The sequence below is a fragment of the Bubalus bubalis genome, chromosome 1 (assembly GCF_019923935.1).
Source record: "Bubalus bubalis isolate 160015118507 breed Murrah chromosome 1, NDDB_SH_1, whole genome shotgun sequence".
NCBI classification, from domain to species: domain Eukaryota; kingdom Metazoa; phylum Chordata; class Mammalia; order Artiodactyla; family Bovidae; genus Bubalus; species Bubalus bubalis.
In genome coordinates this window covers 142700091-142720624 of record NC_059157.1, presented here as the reverse complement: position 1 = coordinate 142720624, position 20534 = coordinate 142700091, and the positions used below count along the sequence as shown (strand labels likewise).

General features: G+C 39.0%; 1 protein-coding gene and 1 long non-coding RNA gene across 2 annotated transcripts; one reads left to right on the top strand and one right to left on the bottom strand.

The window, feature by feature from the left end:
* LOC112585646 lies at nt 1–2267 on the top strand. The gene is made up of 2 exons (XR_003110141.3): nt 1–639; nt 1881–2267. It is a non-coding gene; the product is annotated as an uncharacterized LOC112585646 (long non-coding RNA).
* A 2176-nt stretch (nt 2268–4443) lies between these two features.
* Nucleotides 4444–19614, bottom strand: LRRC34 (leucine rich repeat containing 34). The gene is made up of 9 exons (XM_044945038.2): nt 19323–19614; nt 13789–13909; nt 13189–13307; nt 13028–13092; nt 11827–11910; nt 8428–8556; nt 6418–6513; nt 4984–5138; nt 4444–4621 (listed from the first exon to the last, which is right to left on the bottom strand). The coding sequence occupies exons 1-9, from the start codon at nt 19420–19422 to the stop codon at nt 4444–4446; spliced, it is 1047 nt and encodes a 348-aa protein (XP_044800973.1). The 5' UTR covers nt 19423–19614.
* Between the last annotated feature and the right edge of the window lie 920 nt (nt 19615–20534).

Here is a 20534-nt window from a genome sequence, read left to right as displayed (position 1 = left end):
TAAGTTTGAGTAAACTCTGGGAATTGGTGACGGACAGGGAGGCCTGGCATGCTGTAGTCCATGAGGTTACAAAGAGTCGGACATGACTGAGCAACTGAACTGAACTGAATGTAAAAGAACTTTGTAAAAAACAAAGTCTTTATGTCTTCAAAGAAGAAGCCTTAAAGTGAAAAGAAAAAGTCTGAAACATGCAGCAAATTAGAAACTAAAGTTTGATTAAGAACTAAACTAAGAGTCAAATCAGTAAGTCAAATCAGTCATAAGTGTCAGGATACATAAAGTCATACTTAGAATTTTGTAGTCTGTACAGTTTTTTGGTTCCATTGTAAACATTTGGTGACAGAAGATTTTCAATAAGTGTTTTTTGCAAACAATGGAAAGTCATGTTATTTCTAAAATTCCATGATCGGATGGTAGTAGTTTTCTTTTAGTATAACATATGAACGATACTTATTTCAAAAAAAGCCCTGAAACCCATTTCACACATTTTGTTGTTATTAACGTCAACTAATGAGTGTATTTCTCAAACAACTGCAGATGTTTTTAAGATTTTGTTTTTCAGCACAGACTCAACCTGATAGCAACCATCTGTCCTGGATGATTCAAGTTCATCTCTCTGAAAGTGTGAGAATGGATTTGGTAAGGCATTTAGGTCTTTTCTGGCTCAGTAACTCTAGAACATTAAGTGAAAAATAATGGCTCGTATAATTTACTCAGATGTTCTTCCCATTTCATAACCATTTCCACCATCTGTGTCTACCCCTCAACACCCCTGCATGCACACACACATTTCCCTGGGGAGTAAGGAAATGTGGTATTAGGTGATGAATATAAGGAAAAGCCTGATAAATTTTAAAAGTCATTAATAGGAAATTTTTATCTTAATTCTTTATTAAAGGAATGGAGAATAACAGATTTGGGTTTTTTGTAATGTTAAATTTTTGGAATAAATTCAGCTATGATATGAGGAATTCATAATAATAAAGTGAAGGCAATACTTTGACAACTGTAAACCTGAACACCTTTATTTCACCTCATTACTCACAACATTTAGAGACAGATGGTTTTTCCTTTTAGATGCAAAACTTAGAGTAACCTCTTTAAATTGTCCACAGTTGTTTTTTTTTTTTCCTCACTTTGCCTGGCTTTAGCAGTAATAAATCATTCAGGTTAAACAGTTAAGTGGTATATATGAATTAATAAATTTGTGAACGTGAGTCTGTAATCAAAGGATTGTAGTGTCTGTTGCCTCTTTGTAGAAATCTTAATTTGAAAACAATTGGCCACAAACAAGGGTAATTATTTGCCATCAAATCATTAAAATGTTAGTGGCATCCTCCAAAAGAGAATTCTCTTTAAATATTCACTGGCAGCACTGACATGTTTGGAAAGTATACATTTATATGTATTTATATGTGTGTCTGTTTATATATATTTGCCTGTATTTGTGAAATTGTACCAAAACCCATCTATAAAATACCTTAAATACTTTTTCAATCTCTAAACCCCTTGATGGTCCCTGGAATCTGCCCCCTGAAACCTTTTTACTTCATGACAACTTTCAGTTAGGATACCTAAAATGACCTTTCCTTCTATACTGCTTTACTGTTTGGGAGTATTTTCTTTATAAAAAGAAATTAGTTCCTTGATTTCCTTCTCCAAGTGTTCAAATTTTGGTCCCTATTTTGTAAAATTTTTTTGAAAAAATTACACTACTCAGTTTTTCACAATGGACAGTTACTTAGAATTTAGTATCTTTTACCTGTCTAACAAAAATAACATTATAATCTTTGAAAGAATTTAATAGACAATAAAATATTAATATCTGAAAAGTAATAAGACACATAGGTGAAAATTACTTTAAAGTTTGTCTTTCATAGATGTTGACCTACTGGTGCAAGAGAAAAACCTGCATTAGATGACGGGCTGCAAGCTTCTCCATAACCTGGTGTCCAGTAATAATGCCTTTTAAGGCCATTGGAGACTTCTGCAAGGTACACGTGTCCATCTACCACAAACGGCTCCACATCTGTATTGTCTGATTTTAGACGGCCTGTGTGAATTAAATCTGAATATGCCTAGGATTTTTAAGAAAAACTGTATCATTAAGAAAATAGTTTATTCACTTTACAAATTTCAACATTCACATTTAGATGTGATAATTTATAGTCTGAAATATTCTGAATAACTGCTGAATTTTAATATTTTTCAGGTATTGTTCACAGTGTGTAAATTACAATCTTATAAAACTTATTTCTGCATTTTAACTTTTAAGTATGTTTTGTTGTCTTATGACTCACTGAGGTAACAATTCTATATATATTACCAATTTTGTGGACCAGAGGTTTCAAGTCAAAATTTTCAAGTCCCAAGGTGACTCATAAATAGGGGTGGAGTGCTATTGTATATGCCCCCTGAAGATCCAGTGATAGCTGGGGATCCAGTTTTTAGAAAAATAAACACCCACAGATTTTGGCTTAAAACTTTTGAGTTCATGGACTCCCTGAAGGTAACCAACAAATTTAGGCTTAGAGACCATTCCCTTAGTATTAGATGCTGGTGTAGCTGGCCACACAATTATTTCTTCATTGTAGAATTTTCTTTGTATATCTTGTATGGATCATTGACACCTACATAAAGGTGTCATACAAACATGTTAAACTAATTTGTCAGTAAGGGTGTGATTACTGTAGAGAAAAGGAGAAATTAGTAAAAGATTCAAGTCGAACTGCTTTCTGCTATAGCTTGTCATTATTAGTCCAACTCGATTCAGCTTCTAGTGTTACAGAATGTGGATGTGGTGTTTTTCTGAAATCAAGCTTTTTTTTTTAATAGTGTACATGTTATTAATCTTTTTAGTGATAGAATTCTGATTAGTCTTTTGGCAGTTTTTGAGAATTCTGACACTTTATTTTTCTATTCTTTCTAACTGAAAACTATTCATTATGATGCTTTTTGTGTGTTTTGAAACCAGTATTAAGGGTTCTATATATTTACATAAGCAACATACCAAATATTTTGACAACCTGTACTGTATTTTCAAATTCTGTGTCTTGGTTTAATTATTGGGTAGCAGATTAGATTGGGTAGCAGATTGCCACATCAAATTTATAATGAATCAACAATTGTGATTTTTTTTTTTTTTTACAAAGTTAACTTTGGAGTAAAATTAGGACTGTATAATTTATCGTTTTATTTACTTATTTCTTTTCAGCTGCACTAGCTCTTTGTTGCTGTGCACAGGCTTTCCCTGGTTGCAGCAAGCAGGGGCTGCTCTTCACTGCGGTGTGCGTGTTTCTCACTGTGGTGGCTTCTCTTGGTGTGGAGCACAGGCTGTAGGCGCACGGGCTTCAGTAGGTGTGGCACATGGGCTCAGTATTTGTGTTACATGGGCTCCGTTGCTTCATGGCATGTGGGATCTTCCCAGACCAGGAATTGAACCCATGTCCCCGGCATTGAAACGTGGATTCTCAACCACTGAACCACCAGAAAAGTCCCTCAGTGATATTTATACTAACATGTAGTATTTGATATCTTTCACTGTTTCAACCACAGAACTTTCCAGTAGCTAATTTTTAGAATGTATGTTAAAATTTATCAAAACTGAAGTGTCTCACTATACTTTGTAATCCTGACTAACTCATCAGTAAATAACACCTGATGTTGGAGGGAAAGCCCCAGGAAAAAACCTCAGTAAAGACAAACTTACCACACATGTAGCTTCATCAAATTTGTTTCCCCAGATGTAGATATGAGAGAGTGTAGGATTTGTTTTCATTGATTGTGAAAGTGCAACAAGTCCTTTTCCCTCTATGTTGTTGCTCACCACAGACAACCTGTGGAGAAACAAAAAGTAACCCTGGAAACAGTTCCACAGAGAGAATGGATGAGCTACCAACAGCATTTATTACACACATCTTATTGTGTTATCTTAGCATTCAGGGTATTCAGTGTAGTAGTTAAAATACTGATCTTATAATTCCTGAAATCCAAGAAACTTTTCTAATTGGATTCTTTATGTACCTAAGTAGAGCTACCTACATTTTGGAAATGAACAGACTCTTGTTCTACTTATTATTCAGTAAAGGTTTGGAGTGGATTACAGACATATTTTTCAGGATAAAGTCACCTGAGTAATATTTTCTTCTTGATTCATTCTTATTTTAAAGTCATTATCATATTGAATGATTTTAACTTTTCTGTTAGAATTCGGGATAAATTATATAAGTGATAAGAATTTTCTCATTAACCTTAAGCATTCATAACTGGTATCCATCTAATTTTAAAAAGACATTCCTTTAAAAAGAAAATAGAAGATACTGAAATGTTTTCTGTAACTTAATATGTCAGTTTAGAAACTGAGTTTTCATATTTCACCGTGAATCTTAAGTGATAAGAGGTTTAAGTTTAGAGTTCTAAATAGCTTTTTTTCTGTTATTTTGATTAAATGTAAACCCATACTAACGCTTTAAGAGTCCTGTTGTGTGAAGCAAGAGCATCACTGAGATAGTTTGCTCCTGCATTTTCCATTCTGTTAAAAGAAAGATCTATTACTTCCAGGGTAGTATTGCTTTTCAGAACATCGGCCAAACACTTCATTCCATCCTGAGTTATTTTATTGCTGGGAAAGGAAAAATATGTAGTTATATATTAAAATATGAAGTGTCCTTTTATTCATTGAGATCACAGGCTTAGAAACTTTTAAGCAGTACTTTCTATTTTAGTTAAGATTTATTTTAATCACTCAGTTTCTAAAAATGTTAATGAAAATTTGCCATAAAATGTTGCTTCTGTTCTGGTTTACATATTTAAATTGCTCATTCCAGTTATTAGGAGATACTATATCAGTTTAAACTGAATAATAAGTGAAGCTCAAGATAAAAAGATAAAAATGGTTTTATTTCCTAATTTTTGGATTTAGTGTCTAACACAGAATCATACCTACTATGAATCTTTACATAGATTATCCAGATTATCACTTACCAGCTTACATCAAGGTATTGTAGGCTCCTATTCAGATGCAGTGCATCACATAACTGTTTCATACCACAATTTTTTATATCATGTTTACACATGTGTAATTCAACAAGGCACTGATTTTCTTTCAACATGTGGCCTAGGTGAACTGTAGACTCTTCCTAAAAATAGATAAGCCTTTTTTTCTAAAATATAATTTTAAAGCAGTACATGTTTATTTCAAACATGGTCAGTAATTTAAATTAGCTTTTTAAGAAGATTTTATCAGTTAAGACTGTTAGTCTACAATTTGCTGTTTGTTTAGCATGGCTTTTAAAAAGAAATCATTTTGTCACAAATGATACCTTTACCATCTTAGAAATAGGCAGTGGGCACTTGTAAAGTACAATGACTAAGTGATGTAAAAGAGGTTAGTTAAAGCTGAGCGCCGAAGAATTGATGCTTTTTAATTGTGCTGGAGAAGATTCTTGAGCGCCCTTTGGACTGCAAGGAGTTCAAATCAGTCAATCCTACAGGAAATCAGCCCTGACTATTCATTGGAAGGGCTGATGCTAAAGCTCCCGTACTTTGGCCCCCTGGTGTAAAGAGCTGACTCACTGGAAAAGACCCTGATGCTGGGAAAGATTGAAGGCAGAAGGAGAGGGGGCAACAGAGGATAAGATGGCTGGGATAGCATCACTGACTCAGTGGACGTGAGTTTGAGCAAACTCTAGGAGATAATGAAGGAGAGGGAAGCTGGCGTGCTGCAGTCCATGGGATTGGCAAAGAGTCAGACACGACTTAGCAACTGAATAGCAACAACAGAAATAATTATTTAAAAAATATCAATCATCCCAGAAGGGAAAAAAATCACAATAATTGGTACCATGGTTAAGCATGAGGGAATTCCCTGGCGGTCCAGTGGATAGGACTTTTTTTTCACTACTGGGCCCAGATTCAGTTCCTGGTTGGGGAATGGAGACCCCTCAAGCTACAGAATGCAGCTTATCTATAGGATGAAGTCCAGATCTCCCAGACTGCTATTCTTAGGCAGTATGCCATTATTACTTATGATTTCAAAGATGCAGTGGTTCATCACATCAATATAACAAAACAAACAAATGACAAAACAGTTCACACTGGGCTCTTATAATTCTGTAGCCCTTAAACTTTAATCATATATGTGTTCATCTTAAGCACTCTGCCTCTCACAGGTTTACCCACTGAGAATGAGTTTATAAGAACAAAAGACAACATATTTGCTTAAATAAGCAACATCTAAAACCATAGTTATAAAACTCTTAACCCAGAATTTAAAATTTTCCATTCAAGTTTTCATTTGTAAATGGTAGTTTGCAATTCTAAAAATACAGCGCATTCATGAACCTTGACATAACCCCCAGTTAGTACCTTCGTTTTATTCACATACAGCATTATTAACTGCTCACTTAGAATACATACCTGTTCACCATACAGTATGGGTCGATTTAGGTTTAATCCCTTAATTGTTTGGTTTTGAGTTAGGACTGTAGCAAATGCTATCACACTTTGCATTCCCTAAAAACAGATAAATTCATTAAGGAAACTGACAAAGTATATAAAGTAACCTCCTTAATATTTCAGGATCAGTAAAACTGGGCTCTGATAAATCAAAACCGTGCTCTTAAAGGTTTAATTTCCTAGTCCTTGAATGTAGGTTGATAAAATTCAGAAAAAATCCATCTTTAACATGCACAGGGAGTTTCTTAAGGTTTCCTCGGATGTTTACCTCTAGGTTTGCTCCTAAATCTTCAAGATTCTATATGATGCAGACGTCAGACATGCGGACACACAAGTGGATCCCAGCTAGGGCTCTATGCTACTTACATATCCTTAATGCAAACCTCCTTTTATATTCATACTAACACACTTTACATGTGTGATTATGGCAGCAAACTGTTACTAATCACATTTTTCACAACTCCAGTTGGCCCCCTCTGCCTTTTGGAAGGGCCTGATCCTCTCGCATCTCTGTGATAGATACATACCTAGTTGTCACACCAGAAAGCCTGGGCCTCTTCCCACTCCACCAGTCCTCTTAGCTTCCTGTCAGTTGATTGCCAGATCTTAGAAGCAAATCTTACAGATTCTGCTTCCAAAAGATGTCTCTAATTAGTCCATCTCTGTAGCTACCACCTCACCCAGGTTCTCATCACCCACCTGAACTAGTGCAGAAACTTCCTAAAACTGTTTCACTTCTTTAAATAGGAAGCCATAAACCCTTGAAATAAATAGAAAGCATTTGTAAAAATAAATACATGAGTATTAAAATTACTTCAATCTCTGTCAGTCATGCTACACTTGGGGAAGCACTCTCTTAGCACCATACCACACTTGGGGGAGCACTTTCTTAGGGTCGGCATGTTCTGGATCCCTTGCCTGGAATATTCTGCCATATCCCTCCTGAAGGCAGCTCTTTCTCATCCTTCACAGATGAGGCAGCTTTCTTCATCCTAGAATTACTTCCTCAGATCTTAGGGATAACCATCCTTTCACTTAGATGACCTCCTACCTCCTACCATTATCAGAGTACTTTGCCATCTTTGTAGCACTTTGCTCTAATTTACTGATATTTTCTCAACTAAAATATAACCTTTATAAAGGCAGAGACTATATCTGATGCACTCCTGTATCCTTAGAATCTAGGATTGTGACTATTACGTGCAGAAAATACACAGTTGACCCTAAAGGGTCAGGGGTCAATTGTATACCTTGGTATCCATGGATTCAAAGAACCTTGACTCCTGTAGCAATTGTAGTATTTACTATTGTAAAAAGTCTGCATTTACCTGGACCCAGCAGTTCAAACCCATGTTGTCAAGTCAACTGTATATTGAATTAATGCTTTCCCCGTTCCTTACTTACTGTATCTACCCACTTAAACTTTAGAGCCTATTATACCAAAGAGCCTCCTTGGCCCATCTTACTGACATCCTGTCCCAGTGATTTTGCATTAACCTTTTAACTAGGTTCCTAACAGTAGGCCTGAAGGTTTGAAGGCATGTTTGAAAAAATGAAGCCTGGACTTTGAAGACATATCAGGTCAGATGAGGGCTCTTAGAATTGTCTTAGGTTTTATGCTATAAGTACTTACTGAAAAATGTTTCCACAAATAAAAAATTTATATTATACAAATGAAGTATTAGTTTAATTAAAAGGAACATAAGATTCTTCTTTAGAAAATCCCATGCAAGTTAAGAAGGGTAATAGATGGAAATTTAGGAAGATTTTTATTACACTGGATAGTCTTCCATAAAATTATTATAATCTGATTTTTACTTAAAGATTTTTTTTCTCTGATACTAGATCTTAGAGATGAGCTTAAATCATTCATAAGACTGTCATGTAGCTGGTCTCTTGACACTTCTCTGTGCTAGTTTCCAGGGAGAATGATCAAACACGTGAGTGACTCTCATAACCAGTTTAACTCACCAGATCACAGTCACCCAGATCTAATTTCTCTAAGGATGAATTAATTTGTAGCATTGCAGCAAAAAACATTCCACCCTTATTTTCAATCTTGTTTCCAGTCATTCTTAGGTGTTTCAGAGTTCTATTCTTCTGAAAATGAAAAGAGGCAAAACTGGATTAAAATTTTAACCCACAGAATTCTCTTCTGATTACGTGAGTTAGGAGACTGTATTACTATTTGCAGACTCAGTCAGTTTTTCATGGAGATTGAACAGAATATATTCCATAAAGGTAACATTCAATTTCCCATAATAGGTAAAAATATAAAGTGTACAATTTGGGGATTCCCTGGTGGTCCAGCAATTAGGACTCTGCACACTCACTGCTGAGGGGTTCAGGTTCAATCCCTGGCCAGGGGACTAAGATCCTATAAGGCACATGGTGCAGCCAGAAAGTACAACTCACTGGATTTTACTACATTCACAGTGTTGTGCAGCCGTCACCTCTAATTTCAAAATATTCTCTCTACCCTTAAGGGAGATCCTATACCCGTTAAACACTCACTTCACATTTCCCTGTATTACTTTGAAAATGACAATTTCTCAGACATTTGCAAAGTTTAATTCCTTCTCGTAATTCATTCTTTCGATAAATCGTTCACAAAATTACAGACATTTCATTGTCCTAATGAATAAATATTTGAACCATAAGTGTACATGCTGCTGCTGCTGCTGCTAAGTCACTTCAGTCGTGTCTGACTCTGTGCGACCCCATAGACAGCAGCCCACCAGGCTCCCCCGTCCCTGGGATAATTACCTTTAAAATTAAGTCAAACTCCGCCCTGCCCCCGCCCCACCCCAAGAGTGGGAAGAAGGAAAGGATGTCCACTCTCACCACTTCTATTTTACATTGTACTGGATGGAGCTAGATAAGGCAAGAAAAAAAGGCATACAGGTTGGAAAAGAGGCAAAACTTCTTGCATATGACAATCTTATATGGGGAAAATTCTAAGGAATCCACCAAAACAAAAAAAGACCTGTTAGAACTCATATATGAAGAAACACATCCCATGTTTCTGAATCAGAAGACTATTCAGTTCAGTTCAGTTCAGTCACTCAGTCGTGTCCGACTCTTTGCGACCCCATGAATCGCAGCACACCAGGCCTCCCTGTCCATCACCATCTCCCGGAGTTCACTCAAACTCACGTCTATCGAGTCAGTGATGCCATCCAGCCATCTCATCCTCTGTCGTCCCCTTCTCCTCCTGCCCCTAATCCCTCCCAGCATCAAGTCTTTTCCAAAGAGTCAACTCTTCGCATGAGGTGGCCAAAGTATTGGAGTTTCGGCTTTAGCATCATTCCTTCCAAAGAACACCCAGGACTGATCTCCTTTAGAATGGACTGGTTGGATCTCTCTGCAGTTAAAATGGCACTATTCCTTAAGTTGATCTAAAGATTTAAAGCAATCCCTCTCAAAATCCCAGTTTGTTTGTTTGCTTTGCAGAAATTGATAAACTGATCTTAAAATTCATGTGAAAATGCAGGGGACCCAGAAGAACCAACACAACGTTGAAAAGAACAAAGAAGACCCACACTTCTTCAAAACTTAACTACAGGACTACAGTAGCCAAGATAGTGTGGGACTGGCCTAAGAACAGATATATAAATTAATAGTACAGAAATAAACTCACATTTATAATCAACTGACTCTTGACAAGGATGTCAAAATTAGTTGTCAAAATTAGGAAAAGAATAGTTTTAACACAAGGTGTTGGGTCAACTAGATAGCCACATGAAAAAGAATGAAATTACTCCTATGTCACTTCATATACAAAAATTAAAATATCAAATAACTGAATGAGTCAAAAACTTAGAAGAAAATGTAAGTGTAAATCTTCATGACTTTAGGTCAGATATGACTTTAGATATAACACCAAAAGCATAAACAACAAGAAAAACAAAATGCATTTTATTGAACTTCTAAAATCGTGTGCTTCTAAAGATACTACTGCTAATGCTAAGTCACTTCAGTCGTGTCCAACTCTGCGACCCCATAGACGGCAGCCCACCAGGCTCCCCCGTCCCTGGGATTCTCCAGGCAAGAACACTGGAGTGGGTTGCCATTTCCTTCTCCAGTGCATGAAACTGAAAAGTGAAAGTGAAGTCACTCAGTCGTGTCCGACTCTTCGCGACCCCATGGACTGCAGCCCACCAGGCTCCTCCGTCCATGGGGTTTTCCAGGCTGGAGTGGGGTGCCATTGCCTTCTCATACCCACTAGGATAGCTCAAATCAAAAAGTACCAAGTATTGGTGAGGATATAGAGAAATCCAAATACCCATACATTGTTGGTGGAACATAAAAAGGGGCAACCACTTTGAAAAACAGTCATTCAAGATGTTAAACAGTTTCCAAATGATCCATCAGTTCCACTCCAAGGTATATACCCTAGAAAATTGACAACATAAGTACACAGAAAAATGTGTGCAAATATTCATAGTAGCATTATTCATTATAGACAAAAAGTGGAAACCCAAATACCCATTAACTAATGGATGAATGAAATGTGCAATGGAATATTACTTGGCAATAAAAAGGAATGAAGTATGTTACAACATGGATGACACTTGAAAGCATTAAGCCAGTCAATAAAGGCCACATATTATATGGTGATTCTATTTATATGAAATGATCAGAATAGACAGGTAGAAAGCAGATACGACTGCGGGGTGCTGGAGAGAGAGGGAGAGAAGCATAGAGGGGGATTTCTAACAGGGTCTCTCTCCTGTGGGGAGGAGGTGTTCTAACAACAGTGATAGTGGTGATGGTTACAAAACTGTGAAGATAGCTGATCATTGAACAACACGGGGGTTAGGAGCCGCGACCCTCTGTGCTGTTGAAAACGAGTTTAACTTCACAGTTGGCCCTCCATATCCAAGTCCTACACTCTCAGATTCGACTGACCATGGATTGTATTGTACTGCAGCATGTATTTAGTGAAAGAAACCCACATGAGTGGACCCATGCAGTTCAAACCTGTGCTGTTCAAGGTGTCCATTGTATACTAAAAAAGCCACTGAACTGAACACTTCCAAAGGATAAATTCTGTATGTGAATGATGTCTTAATAAAACGATTTTTTTTTATTGAAGTATAGTTGATTTACAATGTGTTAATTCCTGTTCAGCAAACTGTTATATATACTTTTTTTATATTTTCCATTATGGTTTATCCATAAAACTGTATTAAAAGTGAGTTCAAAAGTACTCATGTGATGTCTAAATGTTAATGAAGTGCAACAAAAAATATACATTTGCACAATATTAAAAGAAGTTGACATTAACATTTGTTTCTGTTGGTTTCAAGCTAAAATTAAAGAAATTGAAATCCCCAAATTGTTAGTTTGAGGTATATGAATGCTTACATGTAGGGCTTTAGCAATCAGTTCTCCACCTTCAGGCCCAATGTCATTAAACATAAGATTTAAGTAAATGAGATTATGTTGTTTCTAAAATAAGAGAAAAGAAGTTACTATACATGTATTACTAGAAATCAATCAAAAATATATGAGCTGCTTTTTAAGTAAAAGTGTTTACCAGCAAAGAAAATCTTTATAACCAGGAAATTTCAAGGTCCAGCAAAACAAAGGACGATTAAGGGAAAAAAATCAACATTCTCATTTAAACAAATATAATTACAGGATAAAGAAAAAGACTGTTCATTTTTTTAGTTTTTTTTTTTTTTAATTGGAGGATAGTTGCTTTACACTGTTGTGTTAGTTTCTGCTGTACAACAATGTGAGTCAGCTACTAAGTATACACATATCCCTCTTGAGCCTCCCTCCCACTATATTCATTTTTCATCAATGATTCAAAGTATGGATGTGCTTTATGTACTGAACCATAGTGTATCACTTTGCAAAAGATGACTCAAGAGGCTCTAGGTATGAGCTCTGCTGAGACCATATACACAAATGTGTTTTTACTGTATTTCAAGTGTTCTAGCACAGTCAAGACCCTTGATATTTTGCAAAACTATGTTTTGTGTATATGTAACTAGACTAGGTGATTTCACCATAAACAGATCTGAGAACATGTTGGTGGCTATGATTTTTGCAGCATTTTGATTTATGGTTGTTGAAAATAACTTGGTTAGTTGTTTGTTTTTTAATCTTCACTCCATCCTTATATTCTGTGCTATTTCATGGGTATGAGAATTTTAAGATCTTTTTTGGCTCAATAGAGACACTTGCAGCACATGAGAATGGGACAAATAGCTAGGAAATTAAAAAGCCAATTTAAGGGAAGGATAAAAAATGATATATGCTGCTTTAAACATTTTAACGGAAAATACAGACACACACATGTATATGCCAATCTTCTGAGGTTGAAACAAAGCCTTTTCTTGGAGGACACCTGTTCTTATTGGTGGACCACACTACCTTTCTTAAATAAAATGCAACCATAAAGCATCATTTCAGTTTGGGTGTCTCCAAAGTGAAGTCTACAATAAAGGGTTAGTTAGCAGGCTAGGGCTGCTGAAACCCTGCACATTCCAAAGAAAAGACTGGTTCTTAACTCGGTCCTGGAAGAAAAAAAAAGGAACAACATTTTGCAGTAAGATACCTGGAGCAGTTTTGCAGCATAGTACGCGCCAACATCACTCAGGAGGTTGTATCTAACATCCAAACCTGAAGAATACAGATGAGTAGAAGCTGATATTCCTCCTAATGAATACTTAATCAGGAGAAGGAGAACAGGAAGGAATGATGCTTAAGGAAACATACCATTAATATATGAATTATTCTTTAAAACTCTGCAAAGGATCCAGAAATCTTCACCTGTTACTCTTTCTCCTGATACTGAGCGACTGTTACCAGCAATATTTAATGTGATTCCTACTGATCTGTTAAAATATTAAAAGGAAATCCAGTAAAGAAATAAAAATATTTTCCCTTCATGTTTAGTGACATCATTGGATAGTATTTACTGGAACCAAGTACCACAATACAGATTTTTATCAAGTGTAACTTAAAACTACCGAATATATACTACAGCTTTTGAAAAGCACTTTATGCATAATTTAATTTCTCAACCACAGAAAAAAAGTATTCCCACTTGATAGGTAATGACATTGAAAAATGTCATTCAATGATTTGCATAAATAAACCCAGCTCACAGGAGTTAATGACCAATCTGGAACTCAGACTTGGAGAATGCTGTTCTAGTGCAAGACCTGTGTCAGTCATCTATGCTGAATCAAAAAAGCATGTCCATTTCATCCAGCATTTGCAAATGGCTTTCAAATCACTCAGTATTCCAAGAGTTTTCACACAGATGAGTATCAGTGACTGTTCCTGATGTAATCAAGTACATGTCTTCCTTACCCTTTTTCAATTTCTTCATCCACTTCTTGGAGTATTTGCAATATAAAAGGTTTAATTTCCTGGGACTTTTCCATACATAGGTCATAATAATATTCCTGGAGACCACCAATAGATGCTGAAACTTTTGAAAAATAAATGCAATACATTTCATCACATATAAATTATCCCAGGTGCTTCCTCCCACCAAAATTAGATTTCTTTCAAAGATACAAATATGTGTGTAGAGTCAGGGGTGAGGGGAAGAAAAGGAAGAATAGAGAAAGTAAAATAAGGAATGGGAGAGAAGAAAAATGCTGTTTGGAGAACTAGGGCCATAGAGGTACCCACTGAGGATGGGCAGACACTTAACTTGGAAGTGGCACAAAAGGAGAACTAACTTCTGTTAAGTAATAGGCCTGGCAGCTGAGGAAAATGACATCCAGAAAAATTAAGTATTTTGCCTGAAATCATACAGCAGAGTATTGAATCAAACGACTCCAAAGCCTCTTTCCATTCTGCCATAATGGATTAGGGTAACTCATGTTTGCTTATAATGGCTTCAGATAAAGACAGTTTAATCATAGAGTCTAAACTCAAAAGGGATCTGAAAAATCAAGTCCAACAGGCTTCTTGAAGACCTTCTATACCCTGTAAGTTGATAGCATCTTTGAATACAGCTCTGTCTGTTCTTCCTAGAAGAACAGGTCTCTCCAAGTTGAGACCTCACTCATAGAAGTGCTTTACCTACCATTGTCTTCTATTTCCTCTTTCTAAAGGTGATTTTTCCCTGTTAGTCGCTAATAGGGAAGACAGATACAAAACAGGAGTTGAAGTCTTCTTCCTCTGTTATACCTGCAGCTTTCCTTGATGCATCATCTTATTATTGTCGATACTACTTTTTTAAAAAACTTTTATTGGAGTATAGTTGATCGACAGTGTTGTGTTAGTTTTAGGTGTACAGAAAAGTGAATCAGTTATACATAAACTGTGTGTTGTGTAGTGTGTTAGTTGCTCAGTCCTGTCCGACTCTGACCCCATGGACTGTAGCCCACCAGGCTCCTCTTATCATGGGATTTCCCAGGCAAGAATACTGGAGTAGATTGCCATTCCCTTCTCCAGGGGATCTTCGCGACCCAGGGATCAAACCTGAGTCTCCTGCATTGCAGGTAGATTCTTTACTATCAGAGCCACCAGGGAAGCCCACATACACATACATATATCCACTCTTTTTAGGTTCTTATCCTTCAGTCCCTGGTTCATTTCTGGCTCAAAGGAGGTACTGCTTGCTTTGGGCTTCCCTTGTGGCTCAGCTGGTAAAGAATTCGCCTGCAATGTGGGAGACCTGAGTTCGATCCCTGGGTTGGGAAGATCCCCTAGAGAATGGGAAGCTACCCACTCCAGTATTTTGGCCTGGAGAATTCCATGGTCTGCATAGTCCACGGGCTCGCAGAGTCAGACACGACTGAGCAACTTTGACTTCACTTCACCCATATAATTTACAGTGTATCAAGTAGAGTTACAGTAGGTCCTCATCTATTTTATATATAGAAGTGTGTATATATCAGTCCCAATCTCCCAGTATATCCCTTCTCCCCTCCCCTTTGTTATTATTTTAAAAGCATCTTTTTCCAGGCCCAGGCTTTCTAGTTAGAAGGTATCCTAACACTTTTCTTACAAGCACATACCACTCCCTGTCTCTTTTCTGTCTTAGCTTTTGTGTTTGCATGTCTCTCTAAGAGAGCTCAGTGATCTTACTACTCAGCCACCCTGAGATCTTGAGGATCCAGCTTCTCTAAGTCTCTTAATCTCAAAAATGTTCCTTCATGAGTGGATTTCTGCACTATATGAACTAAAGAGTTTGCTAAACAAATGTGCAAAACAAGATTCAAGAGAGAGAGCATTATGTTAAAACTGAAAGCAAATAATCTTTTCTTACAGTTTTTTTTTTTTTAATAAACTTAAAAAAAATTAGGGGAATTCCGTAGTAGTCCAGTAGTTAGAACTCTGTGCTCTCACTGCCAGGAGTCCTGGTTCCATGCCTGGTTGGAGAACTAAGATCCTGCAGCTGCATGGTGTGGCCTAAATAAATAAATTTAACCTACATTTATTTCAAATAACTTGGAAATTTCAATATCAAAAAGAAACATTGATCAGCAATCTCATTCCCAAAGAACCACTGCAATTGAGGTCTGGGAGTGTTCCCTATTTTCTTTTTCTATATCCTTTTCAGTTAACATTATGAGCATCTTTCCCATTTCATTAGATACCCTCTGAAAATTTGTAACAGCATAATTGTACGTAAGAAATCTTTCACTTACTAAGCATAAAATAATAAGGACCTACTGTATAGCACAGGGAAATATATTCACTGTCTTGTAGTAACCTATAATGGAAAAGAATCTGCAAAAGAACATACATATATATTCTGTATGACTAAATCACTGTGCTGTATACCTGAAACTAACACCATTGTAAATCAACTATACTCCAACTTAAAGACAATTTTTAAAGAAATCTTTCACTTATTTTAGGACATGTATTTATATATTTAAATAATACTTTATTTCATGTACTAAATAATACTTTAGCACAGTATTTCCCAAACTGTGTTCTGTGGAATACTAATCTACTGCATGATCAAAGATATTCTAAATAGAATGGGGTTTATTGTAAAATAAATTTGAGAAATGATGAGTTAATGCTAAACAGATTCCCATCTATAGTAATTCTCGGGACATTTAAAACTCTCAGGTACACAAGGACTTCTCAAGTTGTTGAGCCCCGAGGGGAAGGAGGATAAAAATGCTCCTAGTCGGAGAAGGCAATGGCACCGCACTCCAGTACTCTTGCCTGGAAAATCCCATGGACAGAGGAGCCTGTTAGGCTGCAATCCATGGGGTCGCTAAGAGTCGGACATGACTGAGCGACTTCACTTTGACTTTTCCCTTTCATGCACTGGAGAAGGAAATGGCAGCCCACTCCAGTGTCCTTGCCTGGAGAATCCCAGGGACGGGGGAGCCTGGTGGACTGCCGTCTATGGGGTCGCACAGAGTCAGACACGACTGAAGTGACTTAGCATAGCATAGCATAGATTTAGGATTTAGGAGACTGTGGTTCACATGGAATACAATCCAAAAAAATGCTCCTTTAGCATCCTCAACAGAAAATAAAACAAATAGACCTCAAATGAATTTACTTGTTGGAACTGGGCTCCCACTGGGTTTCTTCCCTCTCCTCTGGCTCCTAACCTTCCTTGGTATTAAAAATGTTAAAACAAAATCTCAGAAATGGAGACCCAATTGAAACAGAGGTAATTATTTGGTGTTTGTTAAAATTGCAATCCAGGAGACACAGATCCAAGAAGCACTTGAACTGTGTTCCAACAGACTACAAAAAGGTGGCGATTTACAAAGGCAAAAAACCCAGGAAGTTACATAAATGGTTCATCAAGAATTGGGATTGGGGTTTGAGCTGGCAAGAAATGAGGTTGCTTGTTAAGCAAGGAATGACTGGGAGTCTGAAATGATTACAAAGTTGCAATGGTGGGAAGAAATTTGAACCTAAGGGTGTAGCTAGCAGTTCCTATTTGGCAAACAGCTAGTAGTGTCCTTGAGTCTGACACTGTGCTATATAGACCCAATGGACTGTAGCCCGCTAGGCTCCTCTGTCTCTGGGATTTTCCAGGCAAGAATACTGGAGTGGGTTGCCATTCCCTTCTCCAGGGGATCTTCCCTACCCAGGGATCAAACCCATGTCACCCACATTGCAGGTGGATTCTTTGTCGTCTCAGCCACCAGGGAAACCCAAGAAAACTGGAGTGGGTAGCCTATTCTTTCTCTAGGGGACCTTCCCGACCCAGGAATCGAACTGGGGTCTCCTGCATTGCAAGCAGATTCTTTACCAGCTGAGCTACCAGGGAAGCCAATTCAAGTTCTCAGTGATAAAAGGAATGCATCTGAAATCATATCCACAACAGCCACCCGGCTCCATTTTTTATGCCTGAACCACAGTTACTCCATTTTGATTTTTAATTAAAAAATAATAATAATTTTAAATACATCATCAAAGAGAAGAGAGGGTTGCCTTGAGAATTTCTCAGGTTCATTGCCTGCCCTCAGCTGGCAGAACCATATCCAGGACATGCAAACAGATGTAGACCTACAAGTCATGTTTATGTGAAGGCATGAAGGAATCTTAGATTACAGGCTAAACAAAGCCAAAGAATATGTATATTTAACTACCTGGCCATGGATTTAAAGTATTTTTGAGCATCAGCTATATTTTTCTGCTACTCTTTTATTTAAAATTCACCCAAGTATTGTGTCAGGATTCTATGGCACCAACAGTTTATTTCCTATACTGTATTCATTTTAGGAGAAAATAATAAACTGGTTTTCAAATGGTAAAAAAAACCCTAGGAATAACAATTCTACAAGAAAATGTCAAGAATTTAGCCTAGATTCATTTTTAATCCACACCTGACTAGAATTCCAAATAATTTTTACCTAATAACCCGTTTAAAAATTACTAGATACGGGCTTATTTTGGAGGTGGTTACCCTCTTCTATGGTGGCTCAGAGGGTAAAGCCTCTGCCTGCAATGCAGGAGACCTGGGTTCGATCCCTGGGTCGGGAAGATCCCCTGGAGCAGGAAAAGGCAATCCACTCTGGTACTCTTGCCTAGAAAATCCCATGGATGGAAAAACCTGGTAGGCTACAGTCCATAGGGTTACAAAGAGTCGGACACGACTAACCAATTTCACTTTAACCTTCACCCTCTTCTATTGGAACAGTCAAGTGCTGGGAGGTTGAGGACTGAGGGTCAGTCAGACTTTGGTGCTAATCCGGAAGGGCTGTGTGATGTCAAACAACTTACTGAAATTCTTCGATCTTAAATTTCCTTTTATGCTAAAAGAGCATGTCAATGCCCACCTCACAGTGCTGCGTGGAATATGTAAGGCCTGTGGCATAATTCCCTATCTACAAGCACACACGCATCCAAAATGTAAATTGTGAAGGGAGAGGGGTGTACACTTTCCGCTTCACATGAGAGTGAAAGTGAGTCACTCAGTCGTGTCCGATTCCTTGTGACCCCATGGGCTGTAGCCTGCCCGGCTCCTCTTTCCATGGAATTCTCCAGGCAAGAATGCTTAACATGCTACCAGATAATTCACGGGTGCAGAAATACTTAGAACCGTGCAGGCGTGAACGTGCAAAGAGTGGTCTCCAGAGCCTCTAGCCCACCTGTGCCCTGCTCTCTGGAGACTTCATAAAAAGGGGCCCAAGTAGTGCATGGAGACAGAGAGAGCGACACACACTTGAATTCAGGACAACCCACCGCGAGAACCGCGCACCCACCGCGGAAGCTTGGGGCTGCCCTCTCGCCCACGTTTGGGGGCGCCCCGAAGTTCCGGGCTCAGTAAGGGTTCCTAGGGGCCCTATCCCGCCGGGCAACCTCTGGCCCAAAGTCTGCTCGGAGGACTCGGCCTGGCCATGACGCCCCTCGCGCGTTTCCTCCGGGCCAGGCTGGCGCCGAAGGGACCCCCTGTTTCTTACCACTATCGTCCGCCGCAGCCCAGGCCGGAGTCGGGGTCCTAGAGGGAGCGGGAAGTGGGGACCCGGACGCCGGCCCGGCCTGTTTCTGGCTGAGCTCCATGCTCCCTACATCCTGCCGGCAGCGTCGGCGTTGTCATGACGACCACGCGCGTGCTCCAGCTCCGTCCGCCGAAGCCGAAGAGCTGCAAGCGGTGTGGCCCCACCTCGCGACCCCGAGCGCCTATGCTGTGCAAACCTCTGTCATTACCCTCTCGGTCCCGGAGGCCTGGTTGGGCAGTTAGTGACCGCCGATGCTGTCACTACCAGGAGGCTTCTTGTTCACCATCTGGGTCCTGGTCCCCTGCCGTGGATTAAAGACACACGGAGGCAGGGCGTCCAGGTTCTTCTGCAGAGAGAAGTTCTCCAGGTTTAGGGGGCATGACTGATGAACTAAGGGCCGGGGGTACAAAGATGATTATGACACAGTCCGCTCCCCAAGTTGTGCTCATACCTGCAGAGGGTAGGTGCAAAAGCTGAGTTGCCCACCACAGCTAGGATGGGCGGAGGTAAGGGAACTTAAAGGGGCTAGTTGATCAGTCTTGTGGAGGGGCCGGGCCATCAGGGAGGGCTTCTTGGAGAAGGTGTCGTCCTGACCCGTCCAGGTGAACTTGCCAGAGGGCGGAACTGCTTTGTGCGTTAGGGTTAGGTTAGGCTCATCTCCAGATGAGCAGGTACTTGCTGCTTCTAAGTCACGTCAGTCGTGTCCGACTCTGTGCGACCCTATAGACGGCGGCCCACCAGGCTCCCATCCCTGGGATTCTCCAGGCAAGCCTACTGGAGTGGGTTTCCATTTCCTTCTCTACTGCATGAAAGTGAAAAGTGAAAGTGAAATTGCTCAGTCGTGTCCGACGGCGACTTCGCGACCCCATGGACTGTAGCCTACCAGGCTCCTCCATCCATGGGATTTCCCAGGCAAGAGTACTGGAGTGGCAGGTACTTAGGACTGCCCAGATGAACAGACTGGGTGTGTTTTAGAGGCGAAGTCAGTCAGACCGGATCCACGTGGAGTCCTGTGCATCCTCTGAGAAGCACAGCTGTTATGGGGCAGGGAGTTCTCAGATTGAGAACAGCTGATGGAGGGTGGATTTGGTGGCGCTGGTAGTTTAAAAAAATAAAAATAACCCGCCTGCCAATGCCGTAAACATAAGAGAGGCAGGTTTGATCCTTGGGTCG